This window comes from Bombina bombina, chromosome 6 (genome assembly GCF_027579735.1).
Source record: "Bombina bombina isolate aBomBom1 chromosome 6, aBomBom1.pri, whole genome shotgun sequence".
In the NCBI taxonomy this organism is placed as follows: domain Eukaryota; kingdom Metazoa; phylum Chordata; class Amphibia; order Anura; family Bombinatoridae; genus Bombina; species Bombina bombina.
The window spans coordinates 639899943-639922913 of record NC_069504.1 but is presented as its reverse complement, the minus strand read 5'-3'; the positions used below and the strand labels follow the sequence as shown (position 1 = coordinate 639922913).

Sequence of the window (22971 nt, the reverse complement as noted above, 5' to 3'; positions counted from 1 at the left end):
GATGGGCCTGCTGTTCCTGGACTGGAAATCTAGAAAAAAACTCCTCTTAAGTAGAAAGAACAGACCTCATTAGTATCCACAACAGGTCCTGCCTGTCATCTAGGATACAACGTATCTTCTGGAACACTCCAGGGCTAAAACAAAACTTCTTAAGTTCCAGCAAAGCTAGAACTGAATAATCAAAATAAAGAAATTAAGCTCAGAGGCTTAAACATTTTCTCGAAAATATCGGGGGAACTATCACCCCGAGCAGAAATGTATAAGCTTCCACTAAAAGTTTCCAGCAATCTCGACCATCAAAGTCGATAGTAACAAAAATCCCATGTGATGAAACATTTTTCTAAGAAGAGTGTCTAAAACAACCCAGAGCTCTAAAAATAAAAAACTATCCGGAACGGAATAGCAAAGTAAAAGAAATTAGGCAAGCGCCCACAAGTGATAAGTTGAAAAGGAGTTTGCAAACAAAAACAGGTCCGGCCTGTCATTCGACACAACCCCCCATAGAGTTCGGAAAAGGGATTCTAAATAAACGATAAAACAAAACGACAAGGAATATCACCATCCACCTCTCTAGTTAAGATCGTTATCTTATTTAGAGGACTGAGATTCACCTGACAGATCAGTACTGGGAACCTCTAACATCGCCAAAACCTCTCTCAGAAGTAAATGCAGGCGTTCCAATCTAAATCTAAATGCTAAGCCCTCCGCAGTCGGAGGACCCAAGTCAGCAAACTCCGAACCTGGCGGTTCTCCCTCTGAAGCCTTAGAGGGAACCGCATCCCCAGATGACTGATCGGACACAATCGTTATTTTACGAATGTCCTTGGGCAGGAGAACCTGGACTACCCTTCACTTACGCATAGCAGAAATAGGCAACATCGCTAAGGCCATAGAGATGGCCATGCGGAACTGCGTAGTAGCCTCTGGTGGAAACAAACCCCTTACAGGCTAAGGAGGATCGGAACTCGGGAAAACTGTAGGAACAGAATCTAGGGAACACACCTCACTGGACAAAGAGTCCTCAGAGGCGGTTGGGTTCAGTGGTCTCTAACATCTCAACATTGGTTGATGAGAGCGGAACACAAGCATACGGAACATAATTGAGAGGGCTGGATTACCCGAACCTCCTCACAATATACACAGGTATCAAATTCTGTATCGGAGGGATCCCCCTCTAAAATATCAGAATCCTCCATAAATCATCTATAACAAATTATAGAAAAGGAAAAGCAACTGGCACCTTATACCCCCAATGGCTGGGGCACTCACCGCCTCCTATGACCCAGACAGATAGAGAAGATGCTCCTCTCTGCAGACACCTGGTCAGGAATCGGAAGCGGGGAAAAAACGTGACCATTCACAATCACGTTGCTCATGCAGGACCTGCCCCTGCTGAGGAAAAAGCATGCCAGCTTAATATTAAGAAACTGTACAGCTCTCAAAATGAAATAACCTGTACGTTCCATATCAGCCCAAGAGCCCAAACGTTCTTACACTTAAGTAGTCAAAATAACATAAATATGATTAAAAGAACCCCACTGTTCAATAGTCCCCCTCAGGAGACATTAACCCTTGATTCCATAAAGACAAAGGAGTCCCACTGTAATGAAACAATCTTACCAGAATCTATGCCGTAGAACAGTGACATGGTCCTTCAAGTTTGACAGATTGTAGCAGCGCTTCTGACATGGACTTGAGTGAAGAAAGCAGACAGGGAAACTCGTCAACAATGATTGCTCAAGGAGCTGTTAATATAAGTCTGGATGGGTTCGCAGAAAGATTCTCCTTGCATCTCCAGACTCTAACTTTCATCAATACTCTCACTGAGAGGCTGACAAGACTACTTAAAAAACTCCAGTCCCATCTCAAAGGGCAGATACCCTTCTTAAGGAACTACTCCGAAATCTTCTGACACTTCTCTGCCAAACTCCAGTGACAAAAGGCAAAGAATGATTGGGGGATGAGGGAAGTGGGGGAGGTATTTAAGCCTTTGGCTGGGGTATCTTTGCCTCCTGCTGGTGGCTAGGTTCTGTATTCTAACAAGTAAGGAATGAAGCCGTGGCCTCTCCTCATATTAAGAAGGAAAAGGTCTGAATTAAAACAAACAAAATAGATAGGACTCAAACGACAAATGTTTTTTTTTAATTTGTTTTTATTTTCATATTATTTAAAAACAGTTATATAAATATTTTTATATTGTTGTGGTATAAAGGACAGTCCTCGCAAGATATGTAACACTTTGTTAGTTGTAATCCTGGACTAAAAGATAAGAGGAATCCCTCTCCCTCAGGAAAAGATGGTCATGTAACTTAATCAAGTAACAAGGAGAAAAAAGCTGGGCTTAATAGAACTCCAAACATTATTGAAAAAAATATTCCCAAGGATTGCCATAGATATTTATCATGGACTTTATAAATACAAAGGAGATATAAAAACAAAAGGCCACATGGCAACAACGTTACTTTGAAAATATGAATTATTGTATGATATTAAAATGTTAATAAAAATCATTAAACATAAAAATTGAAGGAGCCAGATAGTATTTATAGAAAATAAACCCAAAATCAAGAGGAGTTGAATGTTGGGTTATACTGATAGTAGAAAGGGAATTAACTGCATTAAAAAAAATAATCTTTGCATACAAAGAAGTTAATTTAACAGAAAGTCCTCATACAACAATCATTAAAAGTAACAGGATGGGTACAGAAACCGTATCACCACGCATAACAATATAAATCAAAATGCATTATTTCGCTACCAAAAATTGTATTAAAAACAGCCATAATGGCAAGACCAAAGGGAAGGACCACAAACTGGAAATGCTGGTGTAGTTGGGAAACATGTAGCATAAGGGACGGACATATATTCACCAAATTCCATAACTCCCAGGAAAGAACAGAGAGACTTTTTGATTTAGGGCATTTGATAAACTTGTTAAGAGTATTGTGGTTTAAAGTCGTACTTCTTTTTAATGATGAGAAAAAAGTTAGGATAAAAACCTTGCTCCCACTCATGCAAGGTAACTGGCAAAATTGCCTAGGAGGGTGGAAATAAGGTGCAACTTATATTTTAACAAAATAAAGAAATATTTTGACACATAATTTATTAATGTATACTAGGAAATGGGACAACCTGTCTTCTAGTGGAAGGACACTGCAGAAAGGATAGAAAAGTTGGGATCGAGTTGGCTTGGACTAAAGGAGATTTAGGGTTATTTTTGGGTGAGAAAAGGATGAACCTTTTGGATTCCATAAAGAGTGCAGGGAATATCAAAAGTAGGAGGAATGCTTAAGTCAAAAAGAATCTCTCTGAGGGTAGTAAAGGCTACTGAGGAGGCTTTTATTTACCTTATTTTCTTAACCGGTTGTCCAGATAAATCTGTTGAGACAGATCCGAATAATCGTCATTCCACTGCCTCAGCATGCACAGTTGTAACGGTTTGAGACGGAACCTGGCAAAAGGAATTATGTCCATGCTGGACACCACACCATGAGACCAATTACCTCCATACACTGAGTCACAAATGGCCTTAAGGAGGTCCAGAGGACAAGACATGCCGAAGCTAGTTTGCAACGTCTCTGGTCTGTTAGAATTATCCTCCTGGATATGGAGTCTATTATAGTACCCAGGAATTCTACCCTGGTGCTTGGAATAAGAGAACTCATTTCTAAGTTTATCTTCCATCCATGAGATCGAAGAAGAGAGAGAAGAGATACCGAATGGTCCTAGAACCTTCGTGAATATCCTTGGAGTAGTAGCTAGAACGGAAGTGCAATGAACTGTAAGTGCTGGTCCAGGAACGCAAACCTTAGGAACTGGAAGTGACTCTTGTGGATTGGAACATGAAGGTAAGCATCCTTTAAATCTATAGTGGTCATGAACTGTCCTTCCTGAACTAGGGGAACATTTAGAAATTTGTTTAAGCCCTTTAGGTCCAGAATCGGGCAGAAAGTTACCTCTTTCTTTGGGACCACGAACAGGTTTAAATAGTATTCCAAACCTCTATCTGCAATAGGAACCAGGACAATAACCCCTATGGTGGACAGATCCCACACGCATCCCAGAAAGGCTTCCCTCTTTTCTGGCTTTGAAGATAGGCTTGAAAGGAGAAATCTGCCCTTGGGTGGATGAGATTTTAAACCTATCTTGTATCCCTGAGCTATGACCTCCAGGACCCATGGATCCTGCACGTCCCTGAACCAAGAGTCAGAAAACAGCGACAGTCTGCCCCCTACACGATCCATCGCCAGATCGGGGGCTGCCCCTTCATGCCTACTTGGTCTCGGCGGGCTTCTTGCTCTGCTTGGATTTATTCCAGGATTGAGCCGGCTTCCAAGTACTCTTGGCTTGCTCGGGCTTAGAGGAGGTCTTTTGTCGTTGGGAATTCTCAGAACGAAAGGAATGAAAATTAGAGCCTTGTCCCTTAGACTTGTTCTTTTTATCCTGCGGTAGGAAGGCACCCTTGCCCCCTGTAACCATGGAGATAATAGAGTCCAGGTCTGGACCAAATAAAATATTTCCCTTAAAAGGAAGGGAAAGGAGTCTAGACTTAGAAGATATATCAGCAGGCCAGGACTTCAGCCAGAGTGCCCGCTGGGTCTGCACTGGAAAACCAGAAACCTTAGCATTTAGACAAATGAACTGCATGTTTGCATCACAGATAAAAGAATTAGCAATTCTCAAGGCTTTAATTCTTTCCTGGATAACGTCAAGGAGACCTTCCACCTCGATCAATTTCGCTAAGGATTTGCACCAGTAGGCTGCAGCTCCAGCAACCGAGGCAACAGCCGCTGCAGGTTGGAACAAGTATCCCGTATGCTGAAACATTTTTCTTAGAAAAGTTTCCATCTTCTTATCCATCGGCTCTCTGAACGACGAGCTATCCTCAAGTGGGATAGTAGTACGTTTGGCCAGCATGGAGATAGCGCCATCCACCTTAGGGACGGAACCCCACAACTCCAATTGAGAGTCCGGGAATAATTTTTTAAAGGAAGACGAAGGGGAAAAGGAAGATCCAATTCTAATCCCACTCGTTTTAATAATGTTTGCCATTTTTACAGGAACAGGAAAAGTTCACACTTCAGGAAAGCCTGAGCCTTTACTGGATTTGCTGGGATGCGCGAGAGAAAATATCTTCTCACAGGAGGTCTTACTGTGAATCCTATTCGATACCCCTGAGAGACAATACTCAGAATCCATTGATTTTGGACAGAATTTGTCCAAACATCCTTGAAAAATATTAATTTGCCCCCTACCAGCTGAGCTGGAATGAGGGCAGCACATTCATGCGGACTTGGGGGCTGGCTTTGGTTTCTTAAATGGTTTGGATTTATTCCAGTTTGAAGGTTTCCAATTGGAAACAGATTCCTTGGGGGGAAGGATTAGGTTTATGTTCCTTATTTTGTCGAAAGAAACAAAAACGGTTAGAAGCTTTAGATTTACCCTTAGGTCTTTTATCCTGAGGCAAAAAAACTCCCTTCCCTCCAGTGACAGTTGAAATAATTGAATCCAATGGAGAACCAAATAACTTATTACCTTGGAAAGAAAGAGAGAGCAATCTGGACTTAGAAGTCATGTCAGCATTCCAAGATTTAAGCCACAAAGCTCTTCTAGCTAAAATAGCTAAAGACATAGATTTAACATCAATTTTGACGATATCAAAAATGGCATCACAAAATGATTAGCATGTTGAAGCAAGCGTACAATGCTAGACAAAATCAGAATCCAATTCTTGTTGCGCTAAATTCTCCAACCAAAAAGTTGATGCAGCTGCTACATCAGCCAAAGAAATTGCAGGCCTGAGAAGATGACCCGAATACAAATAGGCTTTCTTTAGATAAGATTCAAATTTCCTATCTAAAGGATCTTTAAAAGAAGTACTATCTTCAGTAGGAATAGTAGTACGTTCAGCAAGAGTAGAGATATATCCCCATCAACTTTGGGGATCTTTTCCCAAAACTCCAATGTAACTGCTGGCAAAGGATACAATTTGTTAAACCTTGAAAAAGGAATAAAAGAAGTACCAGGCCTATTCCATTCCTTAGAAATCATATCAGAAATACCATCAGGAACTGGAAAAACCTCTGGAGTAACCACAGAAGGTTTATAAACAGAATTTAAACATTTAATAGTTTTAAAATCAACAGGACTAGTTTCCTCAATATCCAACGTAATCAACACTTCTTTTAACAAAGAATGAATATACTCCATTTTAAATAAATAAGTAGATTTGTCAGTGTCAATATCTGAGGAAGGATCTTCTGAATCACATAGATCCTCATCAGAGGAGGATAATACAGTATGTTGTCGGTCATTTGAAATTTCATCAACTTTATGAGAAGTTTTAAAAACCTTTTACGTTTATTAGAAGGCAGGATGGCAGACAAAGCCTTCTGAATAGAATCAGCAATAAATTCTTTTAAATTCACAGGTATCTCTTGTATATTAGATGCTGAAGGAACAGCAACAGGCAATGTACTATTTCTGATGGACACATTATCTGCATGTAAAAGTTTATCATGACAACTATTACAAACCACAGCTGGAGATATAATCTCCACAAGTTTACAACAAATGCACTTAGCTTTGGTAAAACTTATCAGGCAGCAGGGTTCCAACAGTGATTTCTGAGACAGGATCAGATTTAGACATCTTGCAAAGGTAAGAAAAAAAACCAAACATATAAAGCAAAATTATCAATTTCCTGATATGGCAGTTTCAGGAATGGGAAAAAAATGCAAACACCATAGCCCTCTGATAGAGAAAAAAGGCAAGAGTCATATAGGAATGGGGTTTTAATTAATGAAAATATTTGGCGCCAAGTATGGCACACAACACAAATAGAATTTTTTTTTTGGCGCTATCAACATCCAGGAATTACACACTCGCATCATTGAAGACGCAACCTTGTGAAAGGACTCAGTGTCAACTAAGACGCCGGAAGTGACAAATTTGCGTCATCAAACGTAACTTTGCGCCAAAAAATCTTGCGCCAAAAATGACGCAATATACTTTAGCATTTTGCGCCTTTGCAAGCCTAATTCTGCCCGCATATTTGAAAATGACAGTCAATTGGAAAAAAGACTATACCCCAGGTAAGAAATAAATTTTCCTAAAAAATGCATTTCCCAGATATGAAACTGACTGCAAAAAGAAATATACTGAAAACCTGAATCATGGCAAATATAAGTACAATACATATATTTAGAACTTTATATAAATACATAAAGTGCCAAACCATAGCTGAGAGTGTCTTAAGTAATGAAAACATACTTACCAAAAGACACCCATCCACATATAGCAGATAACCGTTTCAGTAGTGGTTTGGCTATCAGTAGAGGTAATGGAATACGAGTATACACTGTGTGCAGAATTATTAGGCAAATGAGTATTTTGACCACATCATCCTATTTATGCATGTTGTCTTACTCCAAGCTGTATAGGCACGAAAGCCTGCTACCAATTAAGCATATTAGGTGATGTGAATCTCTGTAATGAGAAGGGGTGTGGTCTAATGACATAAACACCCTATATCAGGTGTGCATAATTATTAGGCAACTTCCTTTCCTTTGGCAAAATGGGTCAAAAGAAGGACTTGACAGGCTCAGAAAAGTCAAAAATAGTGAGATATCTTGCAGAGGGATGCAGCACTCTTAAAATTGCAAAGCTTCTGAAGCGTGATCATCGAACAATCAAGCGTTTCATTCAAAATAGTCAACAGGGTCGCAAGAAGCGTGTGAAAAAACCAAGGCGCAAAATAACTGCCCATGAACTGAGAAAAGTCAAGCGTGCAGCTGCCAAGATGCCACTTGCCACCAGTTTGGCCATATTTCAGAGCTGCAACATCACTGGAGTGCCCAAAAGCACAAGGTGTGCAATACTCAGAGACATGGCCAAGGTAAGAAAGGCTGAAAGACGACCACCACTGAACAAGACACACAAGCTCAAACGTCAAGACTGGGCCAAGAAATATCTCAAGACTGATTTTTCTAAGGTTTTATGGACTGATGAAATGAGAGTGAGTCTTGATGGGCCAGATGGATGGGCCCGTGGCTGGATTGGTAAAGGGCAGAGAGCTCCAGTCCGACTCAGACGCCAGCAAGGTGGAGGTGGAGTACTGGTTTGGGCTGGTATCATCAAAGATGAGCTTGTGGGGCCTTTTCGGGTTGAGGATGGAGTCAAGCTCAACTCCCAGTCCTACTGACAGTTTCTGGAAGACACCTTCTTCAAGCAGTGGTACAGGAAGAAGTCTGCATACTTCAAGAAAAACATGATTTTCATGCAGGACAATGCTCCATCACACGCGTCCAAGTACTCCACAGCGTGGCTGGCAAGAAAGGGTATAAAAGAAGAAAATCTAATGACATGGCCTCCTTGTTCACCTGATCTGAACCCCATTGAGAACCTGTGGTCCATCATCAAATGTGAGATTTACAAGGAGGGAAAACAGTACACCTCTCTGAACAGTGTCTGGGAGGCTGTGGTTGCTGCTGCACGCAATGTTGATGGTGAACAGATCAAAACACTGACAGAATCCATGGATGGCAGGCTTTTGAGTGTCCTTGCAAAGAAAGGTGGCTATATTGTCACTGATTTGTTTTTGTTTTGTTTTTGAATGTCAGAAATGTATATTCGTGAATGTTGAGATGTTATATTGGTTTCACTGGTAAAAATAAATAATTGAAATGGGTATATATTTGTTTTTTGTTAAGTTGCCTAATAATTATGCACAGTAATAGTCACCTGCACACACAGATATCCCCCTAAAATAGCTATAACTAAAAACAAACTAAAAACTACTTCCAAAACTATTCAGCTTTGATATTAATGAGTTTTTTGGGTTCATTGAGAACATGGTTGTTGTTCAATAATAAAATTAATCCTCAAAAATACAACTTGCCTAATAATTCTGCACTCCCTGTATAGTCGATCTGAAAAGGCAGGTAGGAGATGAATCTCTACAACCGATAACAGAGAACCTATGAAATAGATCTCCCGTGAGGAAAACCATTGCATTCAATATGTGATACTCCCTTCACATCCCTCTGACATTCACTGTACTCTGAGAGGAATCGGGCTTCAAAATGCTGAGAGGCGCATATCAACGTAGAAATCTTAGCACAAACTTACTTCAACACCTTCATAGGAGGCAAAGTTTGTAAAACTGAATTGTGGGTGTGGTGAGGGGTGTATTTATAGGCATTTTGAGGTTTGGGAAATGTTGCCCCTCCAGGTAGGATTGTATATCCCATACGTCACTAGCTCATGGACTCTTGCCAATTACATGAAAGAAATATATATACAAAACCTAAACTAAAGTAGTCTTACATGTGTGTACTTAAATATTTATATATGTCATGCTTAAAAACAAATATATTTAACAAACTGTTAAAATATAGCTGGCATTTACACAGATGGTTCTTTCTTTTACAAGATCCGATGAGTCCATGGATTTCATCCTTACTTATGGGAAAACAGGATGGAGGCAAAGAGCACCACAGCAGAGCTGTATATATAGCTCCTCCCTTCCCTCCCACACCAGTCATTCTCTTTGCCTGTGTTAGAAATAGGAAGAGGTAAAGTGAGGTGTTAGTTTAGTTTCTTCAATCAAGAGTTTTTTTATTTTTAAATGGTGCCAGTGAGTACTATTTTATTACAGGGTGTAGCCAGGACCTGGTAAGCCTCTTGTTAGCAGAGCTACATGTGGCTTTAAAGCATTGGGAACTGGTGGGATTCATTTCTCACTGCACCTCCCATACTGTATGCTGCCCTTCTCAATATGGTCTTAGCAATTCTAACTAAGGCCCTGAATGTCTCCACAGAATGACAAGAAGATACAGAAGACTTCTTCATAGCTGTGGGACGATTCATGCTGTCGATCAGCACCAAGGTATGTGCAGCTCTTTTTTCTGGGACAGCCTTAACTCAAGAATCGCTGCAGCCTTTATTTCTGTGAACCCCTAATTTTACCCAGGGCCTCCCTACAGGTGTTAAGGAGGATGTGGTGGGGGTGGATAGATTGGGACGCTCAGGACACATTTATGGGATATGTGGGAGCGCATATGGACTTTGGACTGATGCTGGGGCTAATCATGTCTGACCCTAAAAGCGGAGCATGTCTCCTGTGTTTATGGTGATCCGGTGTGTGTATTACTGTCACTTTGCGAGGACCACATGGTTTTAGTACGCATAGACAGCGCTTTTTCTGTGGCCAGAGAATCGAGCGTGGGTGAGAGAGTCGAGACCGCATGGCTTTTACACTGCGATCGCAGCGACATACGGCTCACGGTTCTTGAGGGGAGACCCAATCACTATGACGCTAGGAGTTAGTGACGTCCACGAAGGGCAGAGTTTTTTTTTCCTGTGCTCTGGATGCTGCGCAGCTACATTCTGTAATACAGCGTGGGTGAGAGTGTGATCGGAGCTTCACTGTCTGCCGAGAACTAATGGTTTTATGTTATAGGATAGTATCTCAGGTATACAAACTGGAGTTCAGAAATCCTTCTTTCTCGATTGTCTGTAGACCAGATAAAGAGAGAGGCATTCTTACGCTGTGTAAGAGACCTATCCTCCATGGGAGTAATTTGTCCCGTTCCAATTCAGGAACGGGGACAGGGATTTTATTCAAATCTGTTTGTAGTTCCAAAAAAAGAGGGAACTTTCAGACCTATCTTAGATCTCAAGTCTAAACAAGTTTCTCAGAGTTCCATCTTTCAAGATGGAAACGATTCGTACCATTCTTCCATTGATCCAGGAGGGTCAATTTATGACTACCGTGGATCTAAAGGATGCATATCTTCATGTTCCTATCCACAGAGATCATCACAAGTTCCTGAGGTTTGCCTTTCTGGACAAACATTTTCAGTTCGTGGCTCTTCCTTTTGGTCCGGCCAAGGCACCCAGAATTTTCACAAAGGTTCTGGGGTCGCTGCTAGCGGTTCTGAGACCGCGGGGCATTACAGTGGCGCCTTATCTGGACGATATTCTGATCCAGGCGTCGTCTTATCAGCTAACAAAGTCTCATACCGACATCGTTCTGTCCTTCCTGAGGACTCATGGGTGGAAGGTAAATCTGGAGAAGAGTTCTCTAGTTTTACAGACAAGGGTTCCTTTCTTGGGAACTCTAATAGACTCTCTATCCATGAAAATATTTTTGACGGAGGTCAGAAAATTAAAGATTCTGAACACATGCAGAGCCCTTCAGACCAATCCTCGGCGGTCAGTGGCTCAGTGCATGGAGGTAATTGGATGTGAAAGTTACAACGGATGCCTGTTAGGATGGGGAGCAGTCTGGAATTCCCTAAGGGCTCAGGGGGTCTGGACTCAGGCAGAGTCTCTCCTTCCCATCAATATCCTAGAGTTGAGGGCAATATTCTATGCGCTTCAGGCTTGGCCTCAGTTGGCTTCGGCCCAAATCATCAGATTCCAGTCGGACAACATAACGACGGTGGCCTACATCAATCATCAGGGGGGAACAAAAAGTTCCTTAGCGATGACAGAAGTAGCCAGGATAATTCAGTGGGTGGAGTCTCACTCTTGCCATCTGTCCGCGATTCACATCCCAGGGGTGGAAAACTGGGAAGCATATTTTCTGAGCAGACAGACATTTCATCCGGGAGAGTGGGAACTCCATCTGGAGGTATTTGCTGACCTGATTCTCAGATGGGGCAAACCAGAGTTGGATCTCATGGCATCTCACCAGAATGCCAAGCTTCCGAGATACGGGTCCAGGGATCCCCAGGCCGAGCTGATAGATGCCTTGGTTCTTCAGCCTAGCTTATGTGTTCCCTCCATTTGCTCTCCTTCCCCGGGTGATTGCTTGTGTCAAACAGGAGAGGGCATCGGTGATACTCATCACACCTGCGTGGCCTCGCAGGACTTGGTATGCCGATCTGGTGGACATGTCATCCCAGCCCCCGTGGAAGCTTCCATTGAGGAAAGACCTTCTCATTCAGGGGCCCTTCCATCATCCGAATCTAGTTTCTCTGCAGCTAACTGCTTGGAGATTGAACGCTTAATTTTATCTAAGCGAGGGTTTTCTGATTTGGTCATAGATACCTTGATTCAGGCACGTAAGCCTGTTACTAGAAAGATTTACCATAAGATATGGCGTAAATATCTTTATTGGTGCAAATCCAAGGGATGCTCATGGAGTAGGGTTAGGATTCCCAGGATTTTGTCTTTTCTCCAAGATGGATTGGAGAAAGGGTTGTCAGCAAGTTCCTTAAAGGGACAGATTTCTGCTTTGTCTATTTTGTTACACAAGCGTCTGGCAGATGTTCCAGATGTTCAATCTTTTTGTCAGGCTCTGACTAGAATCAGGCCTGTGTTTAGACCAATTGCTCCTCCTTGGGGTTTGAATTTAGTTCTTAAAGTTCTTCAAGGGGTTCCGTTTGAACCTATGCATTCCATAGATATTAAGTTATTATCTTGGAAAGTTTTATTTTTGGTTGCCATTTCTTCTGCTCGGAGAGTATCTGAGCTTTCAGCCTTACAATGTGATTCTCATTCTGATAAGGTGGTGTTACGTACCAAACCTGGTTTCCTTCAAAAGGTTGTTTCTAATAAGAATATTAATCAGGAAATTGTTGTTCCTTCCTTGTGTCCTAATCCTTCTTCTAAGAAGGAGCGACTGTTACATAATTTGGACGTGGTCAGTGCCTTGAAGTTTTACAAAAAGGCCACTAAGGATTTTCATCAATCTTCTTCCCGGTTTGTTGTGTTTTCTGGGAAGCGTAGGGGTCAGAAAGCTATGGCTACCTCTCTTTCTTTTTGGCTGAAGAGTATCATCTGTTTTGCATATGAGACTGTTGGACAGCAGCCTCCTGATCGAATTACGGCTCATTTCACTAGGGCTGTGGCTTCCTCATGGGCATTCAAAAATGATGCATCTGTTGAACAGATTTGCAAAGCTGCAACTTGGCCTTCTCTTCACATTTTTTCCAAATTTTCCAAATTTAATACTTTTGCCTCGTCTGAGGCTGTTTTTGGGAGAAAAGTTCTTCAAGCAGTGTTTCATTCCGTTTAGGTTCCCTGTCTTGTCCCCCCCTTTCATCCGTGTCCTATAGCTTTGGTATTGTATCCCATAAGTAAGGATGAAATCAGTGGACTCATCTTATCTTGTAAAAGAAAAGGAAATGTATGCTTACCTGATAAATTTGTTTCTTTTACAATACGATGAGTCCACGGCCCACCCTGTTTTTTGTATGACAGGTCTTTTACTTTGTTAAACTTCAATCACCTCTGCACCTTGGCTTTTCCTTTCTCTTCCTAACTTCGGTCGAATGACTGGAGTGGCAGGGAAGGGAGGAGCTATATATACAGCTCTGCTGTGGTGCTCTTTGCCTCCTTCTGTTGACCAGGAGGCGATATCCCAAAAGTAAGGATGAAATCCGTGGACTCATCGTATCGTAAAAAACAAATTTATCAGGTAAGCATAAATTTCCTTTTTTGCCTTGACACTTAAAGGGACACCGAACCAAATTTTTTTCTTTTGTGATTCAGATAGAGCTTGTAATTTTAAGCAACTTTCTAATTTACTCCTATTATCAAATTTTCTTTATTCTCTTGGTATCTTTATTTAAAATGTAAAAATGTAAGTTTAGATGCCGGACCATTTTTGGTGAACAACCTGGGTTGTTCTTGCTAATTGGTGGATAAATTCACTCACCAATAAACAAGTGCTATCCAGCGTTCTTAACCAAAAATTGGCTGGCTCCTTAGCTTAGATGCCTTCTTTTTCAAATAAAGATAGCAAGAAAACGAAGAAAAACTGCTAATAGGAGTAAATTAAAAAGTTGTTTAACATTGCATGCTCTATCTGAATCACGAAAGAAAAAAATTGGGTTCAGTGTTCCTTTAAATGTATCCAGGATCCTCCACTTCCTCTATACATATTTATAAATGTGATTTATTATTTTAATTAAGGCTGGGAATTTTGCACCGTATAGTGTCTGGGTTCTTTAACAACAATTATAATTTTCATCTTTATCTGTGAGCACATTCAATTTAATGAGCTTTTTAGGTCAGAATGTATTGCACTATTGTCTCCTTTATTTCAAGGTTGACTGGATGCAAGACGCCATAACCACCTCACTCCTCAAACAACCTTTTGGGACTCTATTTGGAGTAAAGATAGAATTCTGATTCATTCCCAAGGAAGGCATCTGTTGAAACATTACATATGAACTAAACTGAGGACGATTGTTAAGAGGAACAAATTACAAGAGGAAAGAATATTGTATAAATACATTTGTATAAATTAGTCAAAATAAGTGAGAAACTTTTTTTTTTTAAATAAACTTTTTAACCACAAGCTTTCATAAAATGATGTTAGAGGAATTCTATGATATAGGGTACAAAAATACACAACATCAACAAATCTTACAAACCTGCAAGGGTCTTTGGAATGGATAACAGGCTGTCGTGTACCAGTGGATCATCCACTGAATTAACAAGCATGAGAGGAACCTGAATCTGCATCAGGAAAGAGACAACAAAAGTAAGAAAAGTCAGTGCATCAGAACATCAAATGTATATTAAAGTGATTGTAAATCTTAGCGTTTGTGAGGCACTAGGATTTACCATTGGAACAAACCATGTTGAAAGTTCTTTATTTGTTTGAAGCGTTCGCCACACTGAGCTGCTCAGACAGCCCACGGCAGAGCACTATTTTGCTGTGAGACGTCACCTCATGACTGAAAGTCCCCTTTATTTGTTCCAATGATAAATCCTACCGTTTCGCAAACGCTAGGATTTACCATCACTTTAATGAACAAAATGTTCATGTCTTACTCCAATTAACCTACATTTTGCAAATAACGTAGACAGCTTTCTGCTTCATAATATTCTTTGAGGGACTGATACCCATGAAATTTTCTAAAATGTAAAGAAAAAAATACTTTTGTTAGAAAAAACATAATTTATGCTTACCTGATAAATTTATTTCTCTAGTGGTGTATCCAGTCCACGGATCATCCATTACTTGTGGAATATTCTCATTCCCAACAGGAAGTTGCAAGAGGACACCCACAGCAGAGCTGTCTATATAGCTCCTCCCCTCACTACCATATCCAGTCATTCGACCGAAAACAAGCAGAGAAAGGAGAAACCATAGGGTGCAGTGGTGACTGTAGTTTAAAATTAAAAAATACCTGCCTTAAAATGACAGGGCGGGCCGTGGACTGGATACACCACAAGAGAAATACATTTATCAGGTAAGCATAAATTATGTTTTCTCTTGTATGGTGTATCCAGTCCACGGATCATCCATTACTTGTGGGATACCAATACCAAAGCTAAAGTACACGGATGAAGGGAGGGACAAGGCAGGTACTTAAACGGAAGGTACCACTGTCTGTAAAACCTTTCTCCCAAAAATAGCCTCCGAAGAAGCAAAAGTATCAAATTTGTAGAATTTTGAAAAAGTATGAAGCGAAGACCAAGTCGCCGCCTTGCAAATCTGTTCAACAGAAGCCTCATTTTTAAAGGCCCATGTGGAAGCCACAGCTCTAGTAGAATGAGCTGTAATCCTTTCTGGAGGCTGCTGGCCAGCAGTCTCATAGGCTAAGCGGATTATGCTTCTTAGCCAAAAAGAAAGAGAGGTTGCCGAAGCCTTTTGACCTCTCCTCTGTCCAGAGTAGACAACAAACAACAATCTCTTGATTGATATTCTTATTAGATACCACCTTAGGTAAAAACCCAGGTTTGGTACGCAGAACTACCTTATCTGCATGGAAGATCAGATAAGGAGAATCACATTGTAAGGCAGATAACTCGGAAACTCTACGAGCCGAGGAAATAGCTACCAAAAAAAGAACTTTCCAAGATAAAAGTTTGATATCTATGAAATGAAGAGGTTCAAACGGAACCCCCTGAAGAACTTTAAGAACCAAATTTAAGCTCCAAGGTGGAGCAACAGGTTTAAACACAGGCTTGATTCTAACTAAAGCCTGACAAAATGCCTGAACGTCTGGGGCATCCGCCAGACGCTTGTGCAAAAGAATAGATAGCGCAGAAATCTGTCCCTTTAAGGAACTAGCTGACAATCCTTTCTCCAATCCTTCTTGGAGAAAAGATAATATCCTGGGAATCCTGACCTTACTCCATGAGTAGCCCTTAGATTCACACCAATAAAGATATTTACGCCATATTTTATGATAGATTTTCCTGGTGACAGGCTTCCGTGCCTGAATCAAGGTATCAATGACTGACTCGGAGAAACCACGCTTTGATAAAATCAAGCATTCAATCTCCAGGCAGTCAGCCTCAGAGAAATTAGATTTGGATGGTTGAAAGGACCTTGAAGTAGAAGGTCCTGTCTCAGCAGCAGAGTCCAAGGTGTAAAGGATGACATGTCCACCAGATCTGCATACCAAGTCCTGCGTGGCCACGCAGGCGCTATCAAGATCACTGATGCTCTCTCTTGCTTGACTTTGGCAATCAGACGAGGGAGCAGAGGAAACAGTGGAAACACATTAGCCAGGTTGAAGGACCAAGGCACTGCTAGAGCATCTATCAGCGTTGCCTTGGGGTCCCTGGACCTGGATCCGTAACAAGGAAGCTTGGCGTTCTGGCGAGACGCCATGAGATCCAGTTCTGGATCGCCCCAACGAAGAACCAATTGTGCCAACACCTCCGGATGGAGTTCCCACTCCCCCGGATGAAAAGTCTGACGACTTAGAAAATCCGCCTCCCAGTTCTCTACACCTGGGATATGGATAGCTAATAGGTGGCAAGAGTGAATCTCTGTCCAGCGAATTATCTTTGAGACTTCTAACATTGCTAGGGAACTCCTTGTTCCCCCTTGATGGTTGATGTAAGCCACAGTCGTGATGTTGTCCGACTGAAATCTGATGAACCTCATTGTCGCTAGATGAGGCCAAGCCTGAAGAGCATTGAATATCGCTCTTAGTTCCAGAATGTTTATTGGAAGGAGTGACTTCTCCTGAGTCCACGATCCCTGAGCCTTCAGGGAGTTCCAGACTGCACCCCAACCTAGAAGGCTGGCATCTGTCGTTACAATTGTCCAATCTGGCCTGCGAAAGGTCATACCTTTGGACAGATGGGCCCGAGATAGCCACCAGAGAAGAAAATCCCTGGTCTCTTGGTCCAGATTCAGTAAAGGGGACAAATCTGTGTAATCCCCATTCCACTGACTGAGCATGCATAGTTGCAGTGGTCTGAGATGTAGGCGTGCAAACGGCACTATGTCCATTGCCGCTACCATTAAGCCGATTACTTCCATGCACAGAGCCACCGAAGGGCGAGGAATGGAATAAAGAACACGGCAGGAATTTAGAAGTTTTGATAACCTGGACTCCGTCAGGTAAATCTTCATTTCTACAGAATCTATCAGAGTCCCTAGGAAGGAAACTCTTGTAAGGGGGGATAGAGAACTCTCTTTCTCGTTCACCTTCCACCCATGCAACCTCATAAATGCCAACACTATGTCCGTATGAGACTTGGCAATTTGGAAGTTTGACGCCTGAATCAGGATGTTGTCTAAATAAGGGGCCACTGCTATGCCCCGTGGCCTTAGGACCGCCAGAAGCGACCCCAGAACCTTCGTAAAAATTCTTGGGGCTGTAGCTAACCCAAAGGGAAGAGCTACAAACTGGTAGTGCCTGTCTAGGAAGGCAAACCTGAGAAACCGATGATGAACTTTGTGTATCGGAATGTGCAGATAAGCATCCTTTAAATCCACCGTAGTCATGTATTGACCCTCCTGGATCATAGGTAGGATGGTACGAATAGTCTCCATCTTGAATGATGGAACTCTGAGGAATTTGTTTAAGATCTTTAGATCCAAAATTGGTCTGAAGGTTCCCTCTTTTTTGGGAACCACAAACAGATTTGAGTAAAATCCCTGTCCCTGTTCCTCCTTTGGACTGGATGGATCACTCCCATAACTAGGAGGTCTTGTACGCAGTGTAAGAATGCCTCTCTCTTTATCTGGTTTGCAGATAATTGTGAAAGGTGAAATCTCCCTTTTGGGGGGGAAGCCTTGAAGTCCAGAAGATATCCCTGGGATATAATTTCCAACGCCCAGGGATCCTGGACATCTCTTGCCCACGCCTGGGCGAAGAGCGAAAGTCTGCCCCCTACTAGATCCGTTACCGGATAGGGGGCCGTTCCTTCATGCTGTCTTAGAGGCAGCAGCAGGTTTTTTGGCCTGCTTACCCTTGTTCCAGGTCTGGTTAGGTCTCCAGACCGTCTTGGACTGAGCAAAAGTTCCCTCTTGTTTTGCATTAGAGGAAGTTGATGCCGCACTTGCCTTGAAATTTCGAAAGGCACGAAAATGAGACTGTTTGGCCCTTGGTTTGGACCTATCCTGAGGAAGGGCATGACCTTTTCCTCCAGTGATATCAGCAATAATCTCCTTCAAACCAGGCCTGAATGGGGTCTGCCCCTTGAAGGGAATGTTAAGCAGCTTCGATTTTGAAGTAACGTCAGCTGACCATGATTTAAGCCATAGCGCTCTGCGCGCCTGGATAGCAAAACCAGAATTCTTAGCCGTTAGTTTAGTCAAATGAACAATGGCATCAGAAACAAAAGAATTGGCTAGCTTAAGTGCTCTAAGCTTGTCAAGTATTTCATCCAATGGAGTCGCTACCTGTAAAGCCTCTTCCAGAGACTCAAACCAGAACGCCGCAGCAGCAGTGACAGGCGCAATGCATGAAAGGGGCTGTAGGATAAAACCTTGTTGAATAAACATTTTCTTAAGGTAACCCTCTAACTTTTTATCCATTGGATCTAAGAAAGCACAACTATCCTCGACAGGGATAGTAGTACGCTTTGCTAGAGTAGAAACTGCTCCCTCCACCTTAGGAACGGTCTGCCATAAGTCCCGTGTGGTGGCGTCTATTGGAAATATTTTTCTAAAAACAGGAGGGGGAGAGAACGGCACACCTGGTCTATCCCATTCCTTAGTAATAATTTCTGTAAACCTTTTAGGTATTGGAAAAACATCAGTACACACCGGCACTGCATAGTATTTATCCAGTCTACACAATTTCTCTGGCACTGCAATTGTATCACAGTCATTCAGAGCAGCTAAAACCTCCCTGAGTAACACGCGGAGGTGTTCAAGCTTAAATTTAAATGTAGAAATATCAGAATCAGTTTGCATCATCTTCCCTGAGTCAGAAATATCACCCACAGAAAGAAGCTCTCCTTCTTCAGCTTCTGCATATTGTGAGGCAGTATCAGACATAGTTCTTAAAGCGTCAGTATGCTCTGTATTTCATCTAACTCCAGAGCTATCTCGCTTTCCTCTAAATACAGGTAGTCTGGCTAATACCACTGACAGTGTATTATCCATGACTGCCGCCATGTCTTGTAAAGTAAACGCTATGGGCGCCCTGGATGTACTTGGCGCCATTTGAGCGTGAGTCCCTTGAGCGGGAGTCAAAGGATCTGACACGTGGGGAGAGTTAGTCGGCATAACTTCCCCCTCGTCAGATTCCTCTGGTGATAAATTTTTGAAAGACAGAATATGATCTTTATTGCTTAAAGTGAAATCAGTACATTTGGTACACATTCTAAGAGGGGGTTCCACCATGGCTTTTAAACATAATGAACAAGGAGTTTCCTCTATGTCAGACATGTTTATACAGACTAGCAATGAGACTAGCAAGCTTGGAAAACACTTTAAATCAAGTTAACAAGCAAATATAAAAAACGGTACTGTGCCTTTAAGAGAAACAAATTTTGTCAGAATTTGAAAAACAGTGAAAAAAGGCAGTAAATCAAACGAAATTTTTACAGTGTGTATAATAAGCTAACAGAGCATTGCACCCACTTGCAAATGGATGATTAACCCCTTAGTTCAAAAACCGGATCAAAAAAAACATATAGACGTTTTTTAACAGTCACACCAAACTGCCACAGCTTTACTGTGGGCCTACCTTCCCCAACAAACGATTTTGGAAGCCTAAAAGCCCTTTAGAGATGTCCTGTAGCATTCAGGGAACTCCTGGATGTCTCAGTCTGTAGTAGTTAATGCACAAAAAAGCACTAAACTAGGCCCCTCCCACTCATAGTAACACAGTGGAAAGCCTCAGGGAACTGTTTCTAGGCAAATTTAAGCCAGCCATGTGGAAAAAAACTAGGCCCCAATAAAGTTTTATCACCAAAGTATATATAAAAACGTTTAAACATGCCAGCAAACGTTTTATATTGTAAATATAAAAGAGTTTTACCTCAGAAAGTAAGCATGATACCAGTCGCTATTAAATCACTGTATTCAGGCTTAACTTACATAAATTTGGTATCAGCAGCATTTTCTAGCCTTCATTTCATCTTCTAGAAAAATATTAACTGCACATACCTCATAGCAGGCTAACCTGCACGCCCCGCTGAAGTTATCTCTCTCTTCAGACATGTGTGAGAACAGCAATGGATCTTAGTTACAACCTGCTATGATCATAGAAATCCCAGGCAGATTCTTCTTTTTTCCTGCCTGGAACAAAATAGCACAACTCCGGTACTATTTAAAAATAATAAACTCTTGATTGAAGCAAAATAACAGCTACATTTCACCACTTATCTCTTACTACCTCCATGCTTGTTGAGAGTTGCAAGAGAATGACTGGATATGGTAGTGAGGGGAGGAGCTATATAGACAGCTCTGCTGTGGGTGTCCTCTTGCAACTTCCTGTTGGGAATGAGAATATCCCACAAGTAATGGATGATCCGTGGACTGGATACACCATACAAGAGAAATGGATTAATTGAAGAAAAACAAACTAAATCCCCTTTTTCCTCAAAATAAAAACATTCAGATACAATTAAGGAAAAAACAAAAACACTTTAATAAAAATGTATATATATTATATAAAACAAATGTAGTTTGTTCTAGTTAGTATTATACTTTTATATAAACAGAAACACTCTTCTAAACACCAAACTTAGTGGTATCATTGGGCATTTGGGATGACATACAAAATAGATTTACTGATTGTCACTCAATAAAACCTACCTCATAACAGTATCATCAATCTGCATGAGAGATGTTGCTGTATAGAGTCTACACAAGTCAGAATCTTTTAAGACCTGGTTTATTTTGCTACCGTCACCAAACAGCGCGTGCCTATTGGGAAAAATAAAAAGAATCCTTAGAAAAAATATAAAACTGTGACAGTGTAAAGCAAAACATTATCTACAATGTGACCAGTGAGCAAATATCAAAAGTTAAAAAACACAAAATAATTTAGACATTATTTTAATGATATTTTTTTTAGATAATGAAATATTATTTCAAATATCAACTATAAAGAGGTAACACTGAAGACCTATCAAGTTTGGTTACATATAATAAAATGCACTGACATATTTTGCAGCAATTATGTTTTGTTTTCCATATACCTAAACAAAAAATGTATTAAAATAATTTCAACAACAGTTAAAAGTTAATGGTGGGAAAGCAAAGATGCTGCCTTTGTGTAATCCAAGCCAGTCCACAGATGCAAGAAACCAGAACTAATTTAGCTTTTAATTGCTTGATCTTACTCAACGCAATACACTTTCTGCCATGTAAGTCTATTGAAAGTGTAGTTAATGAAGCAGAAAACAAACACAAATAGCTTGTACTTAAAGGGACATCAAACACTTCTTGCTTTTGTTTCTAAAGAAGCCAAAAAGCTAAATTTGTAACCTAGGTTTTAAAATGCTGCAGATTGCTTATACTAGTTATTTGATTTACAACATTTGCAGGCTAAAGATTTGCTTTCTGGTATCCCAGGGAACATGGCACAAGCACAATTTTTTACATAAAAGCATTTGTGTTTAGTGTCCTCTTAACTTGGAGGGTCAAATTAACAACTATAAATAATGCGTACCTGTATATATCTTCTTTAATGCTTTTAGCCTGTGTGCATCTAAATGAACGCTGGCCGTTCTGTGTATTGGGCTTTACATTTTTATGTTGGGCTCTGCACGCAGACTTGCCTGAGTCACTGAATACAAACACAGCTGTTTGAGAGCACTGGTGAGCATTCAGAGCTGTGAGTTTTGCCAGTGGCATGGGATGTGTGTCCCACTTCAGTTTGAGAGTGAAGTCCACCTCCGTATGTTGTGTGTACTGTATATACTGTACATATACATTCACACACACACATACATATTTTTGTTGTACATATGCACTGACTGAGTAATATGTTTAGCATCTGTCTATTTGTCATGTTGAATGAAAGTCTCTTCAGCACAGCTAATAATGTTTTACCTGTGCGACAGGATGATCTTCTTCATATTGTCTGCCATGAGGAAGTTGTAGAAACGTCGGCACTGATCCCACTGTAGGAAGGTTTCCTGTGCACTGAACGAATAAAGAAAAACAGTGTATAAAAACACAACTACTCGTAATGACCAAAAACTAAATTTAAAAGTATTAACACCTACAACAGTATTACTGAACGTTGTATAAAGCAACAATTGCAAACATAAAAGAAAATGTTATTAGTTGCAAGAAATAAATTCATCTGTAAATATTTTTGCCACATAAATCATATTGAAACTATTTTAGAAACCTTAAAGTGATTGTAAACTTTAACGAATTAAAGCACAGTATCAAATAATACTCTTAAAAAACAGAGCACTTTAATTCATTAAAGGACCAGTCAACACATTAGATTTGCATAATCAACAAATGCAAGATAACAAGACAATGCAATAGCACTTAGTCTGAACTTCAAATGAGTAGTAGATTTTTTTATAACAAATTTCAATTTTATGTATATTTCCACTCCCCTTGTACCATGTGATAGCAATCAGCCAATCACAAATGCATATACGTATAGTCTGTGAATTCTTGCACATGCTCAGTAGGATCTGGTGACTCAAAAATTGTAAATATAAAAGACTGTGCACATTTTTTTTAATGGAAGTAAATTGGAAAGTTGTTTAAAATTGCATGCTGTATCTGAATCATGAAAATGTAATTTAACCTGAGTGTCCCTTTAAACTTTACAAAAA

General features: G+C 40.8%; 1 protein-coding gene across 2 annotated transcripts in view; it reads right to left on the bottom strand.

Annotated features, from left to right (window-relative positions):
- The window catches only part of ABHD2 (abhydrolase domain containing 2, acylglycerol lipase), a 198839-nt gene that overhangs the window by 18175 nt on the left and 157693 nt on the right, over positions 1-22971 (bottom strand). For both annotated transcript variants that reach the window (XM_053717665.1, XM_053717666.1), the window contains 4 exons: positions 22223-22315; positions 20981-21091; positions 14808-14877; positions 14391-14475 (listed from right to left, as the gene is read on the bottom strand). In XM_053717665.1, coding sequence (XP_053573640.1) covers positions 14391-14475; positions 14808-14877; positions 20981-21091; positions 22223-22315 — 359 coding nt within the window. The remainder of the gene's footprint in view (positions 1-14390; positions 14476-14807; positions 14878-20980; positions 21092-22222; positions 22316-22971) is intronic.